Source organism: Stegodyphus dumicola, chromosome X2 (genome assembly GCF_044657685.1).
Source record: "Stegodyphus dumicola isolate Sdum_Otavi_A_Nest chromosome X2, ASM4465768v1".
Classification (NCBI taxonomy): domain Eukaryota; kingdom Metazoa; phylum Arthropoda; class Arachnida; order Araneae; family Eresidae; genus Stegodyphus; species Stegodyphus dumicola.
This window is the reverse complement of record NC_140781.1, coordinates 68,730,349-68,745,336: the sequence shown is the minus strand read 5'-3', so window position 1 is coordinate 68,745,336 and position 14,988 is coordinate 68,730,349. Positions and strand designations below refer to the sequence as shown.

At 32.6% G+C, this 14,988-nt stretch overlaps 1 protein-coding gene across 2 annotated transcripts in view; it reads left to right on the top strand.

Annotated features, from left to right (window-relative positions):
- LOC118198401 (putative receptor-type tyrosine-protein phosphatase mosPTP-1) overlaps positions 1-14,988 on the top strand; it is a 178,001-nt gene that overhangs the window by 88,324 nt on the left and 74,689 nt on the right. For both annotated transcript variants that reach the window (XR_015039036.1, XM_085809345.1), the window contains exon 6: positions 12,026-12,140. Coding sequence is in view for 1 of the 2 variants with exons in the window: in XM_085809345.1 (XP_085665471.1) it covers positions 12,026-12,140 (115 nt within the window). In the remaining variant the exon portion in view is untranslated. The remainder of the gene's footprint in view (positions 1-12,025; positions 12,141-14,988) is intronic.

Here is a 14,988-nt window from a genome sequence, read left to right as displayed (position 1 = left end):
TCCTGTAGGCAGATAACTATACTGTATTTTGCCATAAAAAAGTCTATTTCTATTGTGAACATTAAAAAGTCAAAATATATGCATTTATATCTGTACCTTAAAGAATCCAAAATCCAGTTTGTAACTTCCGGGGGGGGGTAAGGGAACTATTTTAGTGTTAGAATGCAGAATTCAAAGAGAGAAAAGAATTCAATACATAAGTTTATCTTTAAAAAATATCTGTAGTCACTTTTATTTCAGTGAATATATTCTTTCTTATATTAAAACCCATATCACATTTGTCTCTTAAGAAATACTTATTGTGCAATAGGTGAAGAAGTTGATGATTTTTAAATCACAGACAAAAAGAAAATTCAAAACTGATCATACAGGACTTGAGATTTTTCAGAAAAATTAAACAACGAAAAGTTTCTTTTAAGCTATAAAAAAGAACATATACGTTTCTAAAGAGGACTTCAAATATATTCCAATTTCAAGAAGTATATGTATATATACATATTAAAAAAACAAATGGATAAAAAGAATGCTCTCACCATTTTTTAAATAAAAACAATATTTATTGCGATACATTGATTCTGGAAATTTCGTTGATGCTTTAAATTAAACAATGCTTAGATTTTGTGACTGAAGATGTTTAAATAATCTTATATCGTAAAGATACTTAAGGTGAATCTTTTGCTTTTCTAAGCTGGCTAAATGAAAAATGGACCTCGCAGAGAATGTAATGACAAAATGACTAAATATTAATCATAGCTCCATCTATGTCAGCGAATCAGTTGTTTTAAGAAAATAAATCTTGGGCCATCCACTGATTACGACCTCTTCTAAAGATTCTCGCTTTCCCTCTGTTTTTTTTTTTTTTTTTTTTTTAAGTTTCCTTTTTAATCCTTTTCACCTGAAGAAGAACCCGTAACGTTTTTGATATTGCCGACAATTTTGTGAAAGCGAGAATAGATAAGAGTCTCACATGCAAGGGAGTTGGCATGTTGTTTGTTCGCCATTCTGTAGTTTGCAAAGAATAATAGAATATATCGTATAATGCAGAGAACAGTACAAGTCTATTCTGTTCAGTCCAAATACAATCCGCAGTCCGATTCATGATCTGTTGAGAAGAAAGAATATTACATAGCTATCCAGCATTCTCAAAAAGGGCACTTATAAAGGGTGCAGCATTACGATCATTTGGACGTAAAGAGAATTTGTTCCGCCTTTAGTTCTGTTTATTTCATTCAAAAATACGTATTAATTTATTCCTTTTATGCAGATCCTTCCTTTTACAAAGGATCGTGGCATATTTCATGCTTTCATTTGGAATTAAATGATTAAATCTTTCATTTGCTTAGGTGACGTTAAGTAATTAATCAGTTTAGAACAATTTTACATGATAGATCAGATATAGTTACATGATAGATCAGATATAGTTAGTCATGCGGAAAATGAACTGCATTTCATGAACGACAGTCATTACAAGTCATCTTGAAAAAGGAACCATTCTTCATGAATGAACGTTGTTACAACTCATCTCGACAAAATACCAGTCTTCATGAATGAATATTGTCACGTCTCCATTGTAATAACTTTATTCAGTTATGGAATTGCCCATTTCTGTTACACAGTGTTTGGATATTTCAAAGACATTTGGAATTGTTCATACGATTTTACTATTTTTTAACGAGTTCCAAATACGATTATCAAAATTTCTGAACTATTAAAAGTGTAGTAAAGTTTTATAAAATGAAAAGCAAAAGTTTTATTTATTTATTACAAGTAATTGCAGAGCCTCTGAAAATATTTTTTGAAATCCAGCTTGAGTTGTTCTACCTCAATAAAATTTTTTCGACCCAAGAAACAAAACCTTATATACCCTATTTGTTGTGAAAGGAGTGAAAACATGGTATTATAAAGTTCTAGTTAATTTACGTGTCCTTGGCAACTAGAACTTTGCGGAAGAGTCTAGCGACTATTCGCTGGTCTTCTTACAACTATCAAGACAGATTCCAAGGAAGGGTTAAAATACCCTTTTATTCACTCAAAGAATAATAATACAGATGGTTCCTCTCGGGCTTGGGTTTTAACTTAAGATAGAAAATAAAAAATTAATTCTAACTAACTAAAATTTAGCCGAAGCTGTACAGAAAGCTGTTGGCCCGTAATTAAACTCACCGGCAAGTACTAACAGGCACGGCCGCACGGACTACGGCCGAACGTAGTAAGATAGGCTTAAAGCAACGTCGTGGCCCAATGGTAGTACAACACGATCTACTGAGAACTTCTGAGCTCTTCTATGGAACTTCGATATACTGTATTGTACTGTGTTTCTATTGCCGGAGCAATACTTCTCAGTCATGCAAAGAGTTTCATGCGCAGTCTGGTATTAGGAAATTCCTTATTGAGTTTCCTTTGAGGAGAGGAATAAGAGGGAGAAAAAGCAATACGGCGCAATTTTTCGCCAGGGCTCAGGAGCTGACGCAACCTATTTGCAACACTGGTCCAAACAAGATCAATTCCAAAGTAGTTACACCTAAAAGTCTGTAAGATGCTCGTAGCCTGCTGGCTCTTCACTATGATTGGTCGAAATTTTGTTGGAATGTTTGTCACAAGAGATGATGTGGAAAGATGCACACGGAGCGTAAGCGCACAGTACTGACGAGTAAAATTAATTATTGGCTCGCCTAATTGTTGTGTTTCTACTTCCTCTTAGGGGGGAAACTAATGCAGAAACAGATAGGCGAAACCGTAACTAAATATTAACTGAGAACTAAACTCTTAAGAGTTAGCTAATTTCCACACTTTTAGTGATCGTATAAGTGAAATTTTGTGCATTGCGTTGTGTAAATGCATCCGGGACCGTGCCGTGAGAGAATCGGATACACAAGATGTAAAATCAATATACATATAAGAAAACACATAAAAGATATAAAGAAAACATAAGAAATAGGTTTCCAGATTAAAATACAAGTTTATTCAAACTCCTCAACAATTAAAATTAAATTTCACATCCTAAGAGCTCGAGACTCAATTTTCTTATTTTAGTTACACAAGTGAATTCTTCAATTTATCATTAATTAAACATTTAAATCAAGGATTTTCAAATCTACTTTATGATTCATTTAATTTAACTTGAACTACTGCTGTAAATTCTAGGATGTCAAAAGAAACACATTATCTGAAATTCAACTTCTATTCTAAGGATGATTTCACAAAACATACTATAGTTTTACAGCACCATTACTTATTACGACTTTCCTGTTTGTCTCGGTAAATTAAGAAGGGGGAAGAAGGGACGCAAATTTTAGTCATTTAGAATTAATTTAAAGATTCAATGTTGGGTTTAAAATTCCAAGGAAGTTTCTGGAACTTTACTTAAAGTTCATAGGAATACATCAAACACAGAAAAAGGACTTATCTTAGGTAGACATCTTGAAGTGGAGAACTCGTATCCTAATTCTAGGCTTTCGACGAACGGCACTGCCCCTCGGTTACAAGTCGAAGTTTCAGAGGATATCGTCCTGTCCTGGCACTTTTGGCGAAACACGCGGCCGGGTAACTGGTTTCCATAGACGAAAAAATTTTTACTCTGGAAGGCAAGAGAACCGCTGGCCCCCGCACGGCTGTCCGCATGGACTCACAGCTCCACCAGGAAAAATCATAGACTATGAGGCGAGGTATTTTTTTTTTAATACAAGACCGAAAGACATCGTCCTTGGTTTTTCCGATAAGGGCATAGAGCAAATCTGCGGCCGGATAGCATAACTGCCGTTCCCTGCCGTAGGCACAACTGGAGGACGAACTACTCTAATTTATTCATCACCAGAACTTCAATTACACTACCTCACCGTCGGAAAGTCGGTCCAAAAGTGATTCAAACTCGAATTTTCTTAATCTCCTTCACAAACACGGGCTCCCACAATGGCTTCATTTATCGCCCCCTTAATCTGGACAAAATTTGCGTTTCTTTCTCCGAATGACCTAATTAGGGTGATCACACATGCGCGCCCCTCTTCACTTAGCCAACAACCGGACCCCCGATCGCCAAAACCAGAATGACTTACATCGAAAGTTAAGTGGCAACCTCTGACCCTTCTGTCACGTACTTCCTGTCCTAAAGGTCAATTGCACAAAGAAATTTCTTCTAAAACATTCTAAAGGACAAAACGCGCGAAATCATTACTTAGCAAAATCGCCTCCCTTCCCTGCTTCTTTTCACAATGAATCAAAGCTTGGACAAAAATTGCAAATAAAAGGAAAATAAATAATATTCTTTGAAACTAAATAATATTCTTAGAAGCATCTGTTTTTCACCAAAATTAAAGCATTAAAATAAATAATTCAGAATCAAATAAAATTAAGATTTTCTTAAATCAGAAAATCATTCACCTAGTTTTTTATAACGCGATCAGACAATTATCTACACAACATAATTAAGTGTGTAGCATAAGGACAGATCAGCAAATCGTCCGGGATGATTTCATAGCTCAGAATATACGCAAAGTTAGCTGTACTGTTGGTCTTTGCTTTCCTGAAAAAGTTTCCATTTAGCTTGGATAAGTAGTCTTTGATATAATCAATTTGAAGGTGGCGATGTAAATCTTCATTTCTAACATAGTATGGGGCGTTCGTGATGGTTCTCAGGATCTTATTTTGCAGAACTTGCAGCCGGTGACTTTCACTTGCCTTAGCACTTGCTCAGGCCGGGGAGGCATATGTGATAACAGGCCTGACAATTGCAGGCCTTCTTTTGCGTGCAAGATTTAATCCAGAGTCCTTAGAAAATACTGGGTAAAGCTTTTGCCGTACGCTTTCCCACACACACTGTTTATGTGTGAATTTCAGGTAAACGATCGGTTTAATATAACTTGTACGGACTTTTTTCCCGAAGATAGTAACATTGCATGTAAGGGGGGTCTGCGGTCTTGACTTCTATGGAAGTGACTGAACTTCCCATTAAATACTGGTTCTACCTCATTTACATAAAACGCGATACTGAAAACTCATTCTGGTAAGAAGTTGTAGGTGGGAAAGAATAATTTAAAGGAATGGGTTTCAAAATTGAAAATAACTATTAAAAAATTTAAATAATCACTACAACCTTAATATTTGTATATATAACTTTTGTAAGTATTATTATTTTAGCAGTAAGTTCTGCTGTGCCACTAACATTCAGATCCTGATACTTTATCTTGAGTTAGTGAAAATTGTATTTTTCTGATTTAAAGTGAGTCTCGGATAAGAATGAGACAACTACATTGATTAGATATAAGTCAATAAAGATAACCGTGCAAAGTTTTCAATTCGCCACTATAAAAAAGTTTTTCTACTTTTTTTTTTTTTTTTTTTGTTTTGTTCTTTGAAAATAGTAACAGTCTGAATTTAATTCTAGAACCGATTATAAAATAGCATCTCTTTGGACGAAAATTATTCAGAAGGAAATAGTACGCTTTTATGATTGAAATGCCAAAGCAAGAAAAATTGCTGTCTTTAAAAAACTTCACTAAAATAGTCAAATATCAAAAATAGCGACTTATCGAGCTTTAATGTTGTGAAGAGCAGGCACAATTTGATCTTGAACAAAATTTTGAAAAAGGGATTCGAAAAAGTAGCAAACAAATCATAAAAACTGTCAAACGGGAAGATACTTGAGAAACTGACATTTCTATCCGTCAAGCTGCTCAGAAAGTGACAACTTCAAAATCAAATATTCCACGAATTAAGTAAGATTTCCATTTAAAATCTTATGTGAAAACGAGGACTTCGAAATAAAATAATGATCAAGAAATTAGAGGAAAACAAAACTACCTTAAACATAAAACGTTATTTAAATCACTAAAAATTTATATTTCAAGATTTCCTAACTGTGTACACTTCAGAATAAACCCAAGGAAAATTTCAACAGACGTTATCAAGAAGAGTGGATTACTAAAGATTACTAATCTTTTATATTTGTGATGGAACTAAAGAGTGGATTACTAATCTTTTATATTTAGACAATGGGATTGTATCTGAGGGGAATTTCTCAAATAATATTAATTTTTGCTTGCTAATCAATAGCATGCTTTACAATACTATATTTTTGGTTACACATCATTATATGCAGTTTAATAGCATTAAACATTGCAAACTCAAATATTTTGAAACTAATTAAAATAAATATTGTAATTTAAAATTTAACCACAGTGTGACTAGCATTCAAAACTAAATATTTTCACTTATTTCCAAGCACTACAAGAAACTATGCTTTTGCTGTCTCATCTAAAAAAAATCGTACCCAGAAATTCGAGAGCTGCAAATATTAATATATCACGTTAAGTCAAAAGATTGACATTCAAGAGAGAGTTATGCATCTCTTAGATGTAAGATTTATCAATATTTACATTTAATTGTTAATATCATAATTTTAAGATAAAAATATGTTACTTTTAAATTAATTTGGCAACATAGCGATATAAATGCATTCCATTTCTTAATTATTTGATTTACGCATAGATTTTGACATATTGATTCTTTTTCCATTTGTTATGCATAGACACATATAGAAGGATGCTCAATGTAAAAATTTACAGCAATTAAGAAATACTCATTTTCATAACCAAACATTTGTTTCATAAATTTAAATACTCACTGAAATGTCTTCAACAAGATACTCCAGATTACTAATATTAAATTAATGTATTAATAAGCATTGATTTTTCAATTTCTGGGGTTTTGCTTGTTTTTTAAAATGATCATTATCATAAAAAATTTCAATAATTGGTTAATTGAACTAAGGGAAACCCTGCAGTGCTACAACAGTCTTTACATGAAAATTTTTAATTGAATTAAAAACATATTGCCTTTCTAAAGAGGTTGAATATAATATTTTTTTCGAAAGTGCTTGAGCTATTTGTAAAAAATGGTGCTGCTCTATGATATATATATATATATATATATATTTGATATGGAATAGACTTGCATAATACAGCTTATTATCCGTATCATTAAAAGATGGTTTAATTAGTTTCAGTTTGGTTCAACCCATTATTCCTTACACATTTCAGTAAATAAACTAAATCAAATAGTTAAAATTTTTTTTCCCAAATAAAATTCATTTTCACTAGCAGACACCATATCACCATCACATAGCATTTATGATTAACATAGTTATCGGAAATTATGGAAACAACCTCGAAGCCACAATCATGAAAAAATTTTAACACCTGTAAAGTCTGAATTTGTAAATCATTTGGCTTGAGATTATGGACAGGAACTTCTTTATTTGAAGCTAAGATTGAAGAAATCATAATGGTTTGAATTGTAGAAGCTTTTTGAGGAACCTCCAACTTTACCGTTTAGTAATAGTAAGTTAATACAAATCTCATCAAGTAAAAGATTCCCAACCTGTTCATGATTTTGTAGTTGGGAAGATTTCTGAGATAAATACTTTGCATTTAACCTTGTTGTCGGGGATTAAATGCAAAGTATCTATCTCTTATATACCCAGCATTTAATGTTGGACGAGCTATCTCGAATTCGAGAATAACACATAGGACTGCTATAAAATAATGTGCAAGTTCATGTTATCATTTCAGCTGTGGGCGTTTAGCTTTCAATAATGAAATCGTTCCCCTGAAAAATTTAATTGCTATATCATAATCTGTTCTGATGCATTTTCAGAACACTTCTGAAGAGTTTCAGTTACTAAAAGCATTTCTTCGACTATTATTGAGGTTTTCTTATAACTGTACAATTGATTTGAAAGGTTTTTCAAATATTGACCATTTATTAAATAGTATATCTTTTCCTAAAAGCCATTAAAACATATTTGTTATATTTAAACCTTCACGAAGAACTGAAACAATTAAATCATGCTCGTCTTTAAATGACACAGTCATTGCTGGGCAATATTCCTTCTCAATACGCAAAAAAGTATATAATCAGATGCTTTCATTATTGCCCATGTATTTGATAATTTATTGCTGTAAAGTTTATATTAAAAATTCTGAAAAGGGGACAATGTTGTCTGCAGCACACATTTTTTTTTAAAATTAATTTTACACTCCTTTATTTCTCTTGTCTTGTCTCCTGGTGTCTTTCGCTTTTGTGGTAAAGGACAAGATAAATATTTAGGTTGACCGTAAAAAATTAGTCGAATATGCAATTTTTTGATAAAACTGACACTTTTCTTTGAAGTGTTAATACTGTCTCATTAGGTCGTGTTGCTTTAAAGTCTCTTATGATGAAACGTTCATCAAAATGCAAAATGCACACATAAGCACATGATCCTGGTACAGTCTTTCTTATTAATCTTACTAATGCATGTTTTACACAGTTGTTCATCTTTGGGGAACTTAAAAGTTGTAATATGGTGTTCATTTGGCTAAGTAATTTGACTTGCATCCCGGAACGCTACATTTTCGGAGCGTCTGTAATAATTCAATCACTTTAATTAAATAATAACTAAAAGGAAAGGAATTACAGTGAATTATTTAATGCTATATAACTAATACGCTGTAGACTATAATTATTAACACACCTCTTTTTAAGCTTAGTGAACGTACAAAATATATGTATAAACTCGAGATCAATATTTTTTAACTTTCAAGAACTTTACTATTATTCTTGTCTTGTTTAGAATGTGAAATTATTCTAATAAAAAATTACTAGATTCGGGTTTGATACACAGTTTGAAAATGAAAAATTACAATAGCAATTTACTGGATTGTTATAATATTTAACATGAGCATTATGGCATATGTAACAAATATGAATGAATGAATAAAAATGGGGGAAGAATCTCCATCATAAAAGTGTTTGTTTTGTATCGCGAACTAACTTTTAAGAAGTACAGGTCAAACAGAATTAATTCAAGGAAAACATTAAAGTGAGCTAGTAAATAAACTTAACTTTCAATACATCATTTTTTATATAAAAATTAAATTTAGTATAGTTCAGGAATAGTTAATGCAACATAACTTGTAGCTTAGCGTAACGCTCTGTTTACGCTCATACCGTTTAAAGATGGCTTTAGTACGATTGCCCTCGCTCGTGACGTCACATCAGGGGAGAACCCCTTTGGATTCGGTCTTCTCCCATCAAGATGGCCTTGGCTGAACTAACAACCTGCAACACCACCAACAACTAACTCAGAGTTACATAGTTTTCATCCGGCCACCGAGATCTTTCTAGTGCTTTTTGCTTCTCGAAATTACTGGAAAGCAATATGAGGATAAAATTGCGGTTGCAGCTGATATAATGATCAATTACAATACTTATTACGGTGATACAGGGACCAGACCAAAATTCGCCAAGTGGTCGCCCAAACCGTTCCTAGCTTGGCGTATCCATTTGTCAATGTTAAATGGACTTGCCTCTGTATTCTTTCTTTTCCGCCATAGCTCGTCTCTTTCGATTTTTCATGTTACAATACGCAGTAAATCGTAATAACTGGTTAATTAACATAACGTACCTTAAAAATTACTTAAATTTCGTCGTCCGAATTCATGCTTGGAAGAAAAGCTTACCAATCCATATGAATTTATATTCTGATGATGGATTTAGGTCGGTCATTAGAGAATAAATTCGTATAGATGCTGAAGGGTCTTAATATCACATTAATATAATAATTCTAGCAATAATTGAGATCGAAAATTTGGTTTTTGCGCTTATATTTTTCTGATTCTTTTTAAATGGTTATGTTGTGACTATTTTACAACTTACATAGTTTCAAAATAATTTGCAAAAGGAATGAGAGGGCAGGAGTTTTTGCGAAGGGCTTTTCACAATGAAAACTTTGATTTAATTAGTTTTTTTATATTTCTCAATTTATAAAGAAAATTTATGCCATCATTTCACGAATTTCTGCATGTGCCGAAGCCTCGGTGTTTATTTCTGAAGAAAATATTAGTATTGCACAGATGTCTTTAATATTGATATTCATTTTTAAAATTTGAGTTACTTTAAAAAGTTTGAAAAAAAAAAACAAAATACTTAAGGCTGTTCTTGAATGCAGAAATATTTTATTAAATTCTAATACGAAAAATTAAAAAGAAAGAAATGCAATTTTTATTGTTGCTTCTAAAATCATATTATTGTTTTAAAATTTAGTTTCTGACTGAAGCGTTTAATTTTAATAAACCATCAACCTTATAAAAGTCTGTCTTAACTTCAAAGTTTATATTAAAAGACCAATTTAAAAACTGAATTACGTTAAGATCTTACTTCTGCTTAATTTTTTCTTTATTTCCCACACTGAAAACAAATACAGAAGCATTCAGTGGTCATCAAACTGTGTCAAACTCCTGAAAATATAATATTAATATTTTTTGTCTAGCCCCTGAAACTATAACATTTTTGATAGTACCTCGCAAAGTCTCTTTTTTTTTTTTTTTTTTTTTTTTTTTTTGTGAGAACGCCTATCAGTCTCGGGCCGAGTAGTTCAGAGCTCTGAGTACTGGTAATTAGACCTGATTTGGGTTCGATCCCAGGTAAATGGCCTGTTTGCATGGTTGGGTTTTTCTCGTATGTAACGTAAATAGGAGTTATTTACCCTCAGAAAGTCCTCCACTAAGGCATATTTCCTGATACGGAGACAGCCCTCACGGCTTTGCCATACTCAACCATCCTCAGAAAAAATAAATATTTAGAAAATATTGATAATATGTCAGTACAGTGTGCCCTTTATAAGGTAAACGTAAAGAAAATTATTATTTTATAACAATTTTACTCTTTAATTTGTTTATCAAAAGAGATTTACTTAGCATTGCTTTAGACAGCAATAACAAGAGAAATAAAAGTGCTATTAATTGATTTTTTTTTACGTGGTTAGTTTCTAGCCCATGTAGTTTTCGAAAGCTTTCGAATTTTGATTCTCACAACCCTTAAAAGACCTGCCTGGAACCCCAGATTCCGCGGAACACAGTTTCAGACTTAAGTAATTCAGAAAAGGATATTTTTGGCAAAATAAAGTATAGTAACTTTTAATGTACATATTTTTAAATTTCCTCGGGTATGACGGACTTTAAAAACGAGTTAAGTGCAGGATTTCTTTATTATTGAAGCATATACGTGGGATGTTCCCAAAGCTCTAGGAACTGAGCTCTAGTTCAATTCCTAGAGCTCATACGCAACGCTATGGATCAAAGACAAGTCTTGACATGGGCCTCTCAATAGTTCAGTTAAACTCATATTTAAAATAAAAACACTAAACCCAAGAACATTACAGTGGACTGTATCACTAATTTATTATTTATTCAGAGAGCCGAGTAATTTACATCATCGTCTCTCTCAAACCACACTAAAAAAAACTCAACAGAAGTTGCCGCGAGGTTACGCTACAAAACAAGCATGGGTGCCATCTCTTGGCGAGTTTAGAACACAAAATGTTACACATTTTTTCACAGATGGCGCCTATAGCGTCAACAGCTATCGCGTGCAGTATTGTTCAGCCCGATTGAGTTGTTTGACTGATACAGGGGCATTTCAGTAGCGTTGTTTATGCAACCATAGAAAATGTGACGAGCAGTAATTTTCTTTTTATAAAAGAGGCTGTGAAAACTTCACAAACTGCTCAACATCTGCGAGGAGTATTCTGTTCCCACATTTGAAAAATTTCTATTTGAGAGATTAACCGGGATGTAAGGAAAGAGAGAGAGAGGAGACACCGGAAACGTTCATTGATATCGGCTTAAAAATTTAGTTTTCCTTTAGGATAAGTGTATTCAGTTAAATGGGCTTTGTTGGAAAACTGCATTATAATATTCATGAAAATTGTCAAAATAAAACAATAATACCTAAATTCCTAGAACTTTGAAAACATCGTATGTTATTAGTAATAAAGTATTTTTCTAATTTAGCTGTGCATTACGTAATTTTTTTTTTTTCGCTTCTATACTACTCAGCTATTGTAATACTTAGCAACTGAAGAATTTACTTCTGTTGTTTAAAATAAATATAATCATTGCTAACAAAATCTGCATTATGTCAGTACTATTTAAAATTTCAATTTTTAATCTATTTGCTTATTTTTCTTTTGTGTGTATTTCCATTTTAGGAATATATAATACGTGGTTTGAATGCATTTTCCCAGTATTTAATTTCAGTGCAAGTATTCAATCCTGCTGGCCGTGGACCAGCTGCCACTGTGGCAATTATGACTGATGAAGGAGGTACGAATTTTCTCTTACTTCTTCCTATGTTCTTATGAAAACTTTAAAACTTATTTTCTAAAGCAGTTATTAAAGTACTTAAACTTTCCCAGCGAAAGTTGGTGAATGATGATTCTCCATCACCAGGATTTGGCGATTGGGCCCCCTACCCAGTCCGCCTTTAAAAGGGGGAGTATATAAGGTATTTCTCCTGCCTTCATAGCATGCCTTCGTGGTGTAATGGTCAAACACTTGGCGCGTATTCCTGAGGTTCGAGTTCCGACGAGGGCATTGCTAATTTTTCATCTCTCTTGCTTCGAAATAACCTAATGACTCTACAACTGCTGTTGTTGATAAGCAATTTTTGCTATAATAGCCACACGTTATAACGTTCTTTATTGTTATGTGCGATAATTCATACTAACAAGGGTCATTGATATTACAATTATAAAAATATTTGTTACTTTTCCGTTTTGCTGGCGCTGGAGATAAAGTCACCAATAGTGGTACAACTGATGCCAAACGGATTATTTTCAAGCAATTCCTGTTTTTACACATCTGGAACTACACAAAAGCGAAAAGTTAAGATTAGAAGACTGAAATGAAAGAACCTTCAGGTGCCCACTCTCTATAAGCCCACAAATCTCTGCTATTACTTTTGTAAAAGCATTATAGATATGTTTTTATGGAAACAAGTATAACCAGTCTACTTCTATTTTCATTCTAAACTAAAAATTTAAATATTGTAAATCTAATTCTTTTTAGAACATTAAAGGGTCCTATAAGACCTTGGACCCCTATGCATTGCTTATATACCCTTATTTACGTCACTGCCTATAAGCCACTGTTAGGGTTCTTTGCCCGCACTGGACTTCAGAGGAGGCAGAATGTCCTTATCTTAAGGTTAACAAAAGCAATTTTCTAGATGCATTGTCAATGAGTGAGGGTTCCTTCTCGATTACCAGGGGATAGAAACTGTATCCCATCTTTTTAAGGTTTGTTTTACATTGAAAATCATCCTTCTGAGAATATACACATTATGTTCATAGAGAATTATAAAAAAAAGTTGATGAAATGATTTTAAGCATTGCCGTACATGACAGTCTTTGAACTGAAAGAAAGTTATACCTGTAAACACACACACACACACCAAAAAAAAAAAAAAAAAAAAAAAAAAAAAAAAAAAAAGGTCATAAATTTTGAAATTTGAATGAATCAAAGGAACAAGCAATTTTTAAATTTCTTGTGGCCTTAACTTATAACGTGTTGAACTGCTATGCGAAAAGACTTAGGTCTGAAAGAAAAGGATAGACGGTTAAAAGATTTTAATATTCTTAGTAACTGTGGCCTTTTTAAACAGCATTATTTAGAATTACAATTATTATGCAATTTACTTACACAAAGAATTATAAATAAAGAAGAACTAACAAAAAATGCAGACGTACATCTCAAAGAAGTGCAGAAAATCGAGAGAGGTTGAATTTGCTCTTCTAGAAAGATTTCAAGCTATTAAGCTAAAAAATGCTTGTATTTCTAGAGCTATTTTGTCACTAATTCGCTACATGCTAAGAGAGAATTTTTTATCAGTTGACTACGGCTCGTTAGTTGGAGAAATGATCCAACATTGTTCATCAGAAACTGCATGGTGAGAAGGAGGAAGTGGTATATGCAATTGGAGAACTGGATACAAGGCGTTTAAATTGGGCTGCTAAAGGAATGCAAGCCACAAGAAATTAGTAATTCAGACAAAACTGGACCACATTACAGAACATTACCAGAACACGCAATTAATATTTAAAAGCTAAACAACAGTTAGTTTAAGAAACTGAAGAAATATGTCACTGTGTTATTAACGTGTAATATGGATCAACAATTAAAAAGACAGCACTGGTTATTGACAAAAACAGAAAACACCAATGCTTGAAAGATTGAAGAATTTACTTTTAACTTAACATAGCAAAAAGGACTTGTAGACAAGTAGTATTTTAACTAATTTTCCTTTCAAATGGGACAGCGAACAGAAAAATGAAATAATAACTTCTCTAATAAGATCACTGTGCAGTACACACATCTCTGATCTCTGTCTAACAAATATAAGTGTGTCCTCTGGCAAATACAACTTCTTAACCCAGCCTTTAGACCAGGGTGTTATAAAAGCTTGCAAATGTCATTACAGAAATGCTTGCATTTCGAAGAAGACAAGTAATTCGATATCTCTGCTAGAAGCCTTACATATTATAGTAAATGCAGGGAGATTAATCTATTACAGCCAGTTGAAACTGTTTTCGGAATGTGGCTTTTATTTAGAAAGCTCATAGGAATAGCAAGAGAGAATATAGGACGCATTTTTAAATTATGGGGTAATTTATAACAATATTGAGATAATGTGTGTAAAAGTGACTAAAACTGACTGAGATAAAAGTTCATCAACTACCTAATTATAAAAAGCTTTAAAATGAATATTAAAATTTCTTATATATTTTAATTTTAAGTTATTGTTTTAGGATTAATTAATGAATTAGTTGTCGCTTTTTATTGTAATTGAGAAGCCGAAAACTGGTATCACGATTTGCATTACTCAGATCGCCGTATATTTAAACTCAGCCGCTTTATAAACTCAAATACGTTCTGAACGGAAGTGATTTTAATAAGCGGCGGGTACTGTATGTATACATATTGCAGGATTTTGTGCAATGATTATAGAGTTAAAAAAGATAACTAGAAAACGTTAAACAGCAATTGAAATTAAAAAGTATACTAAAAGGAATTTGAAGATAAGTTACTATTTTTCTTCTCTCCCTGCGGTATTCATAAAAATGTGTGTATCTGGATAGCTTTCTGATAAACCTTTAAAAAATTATGATGTTTC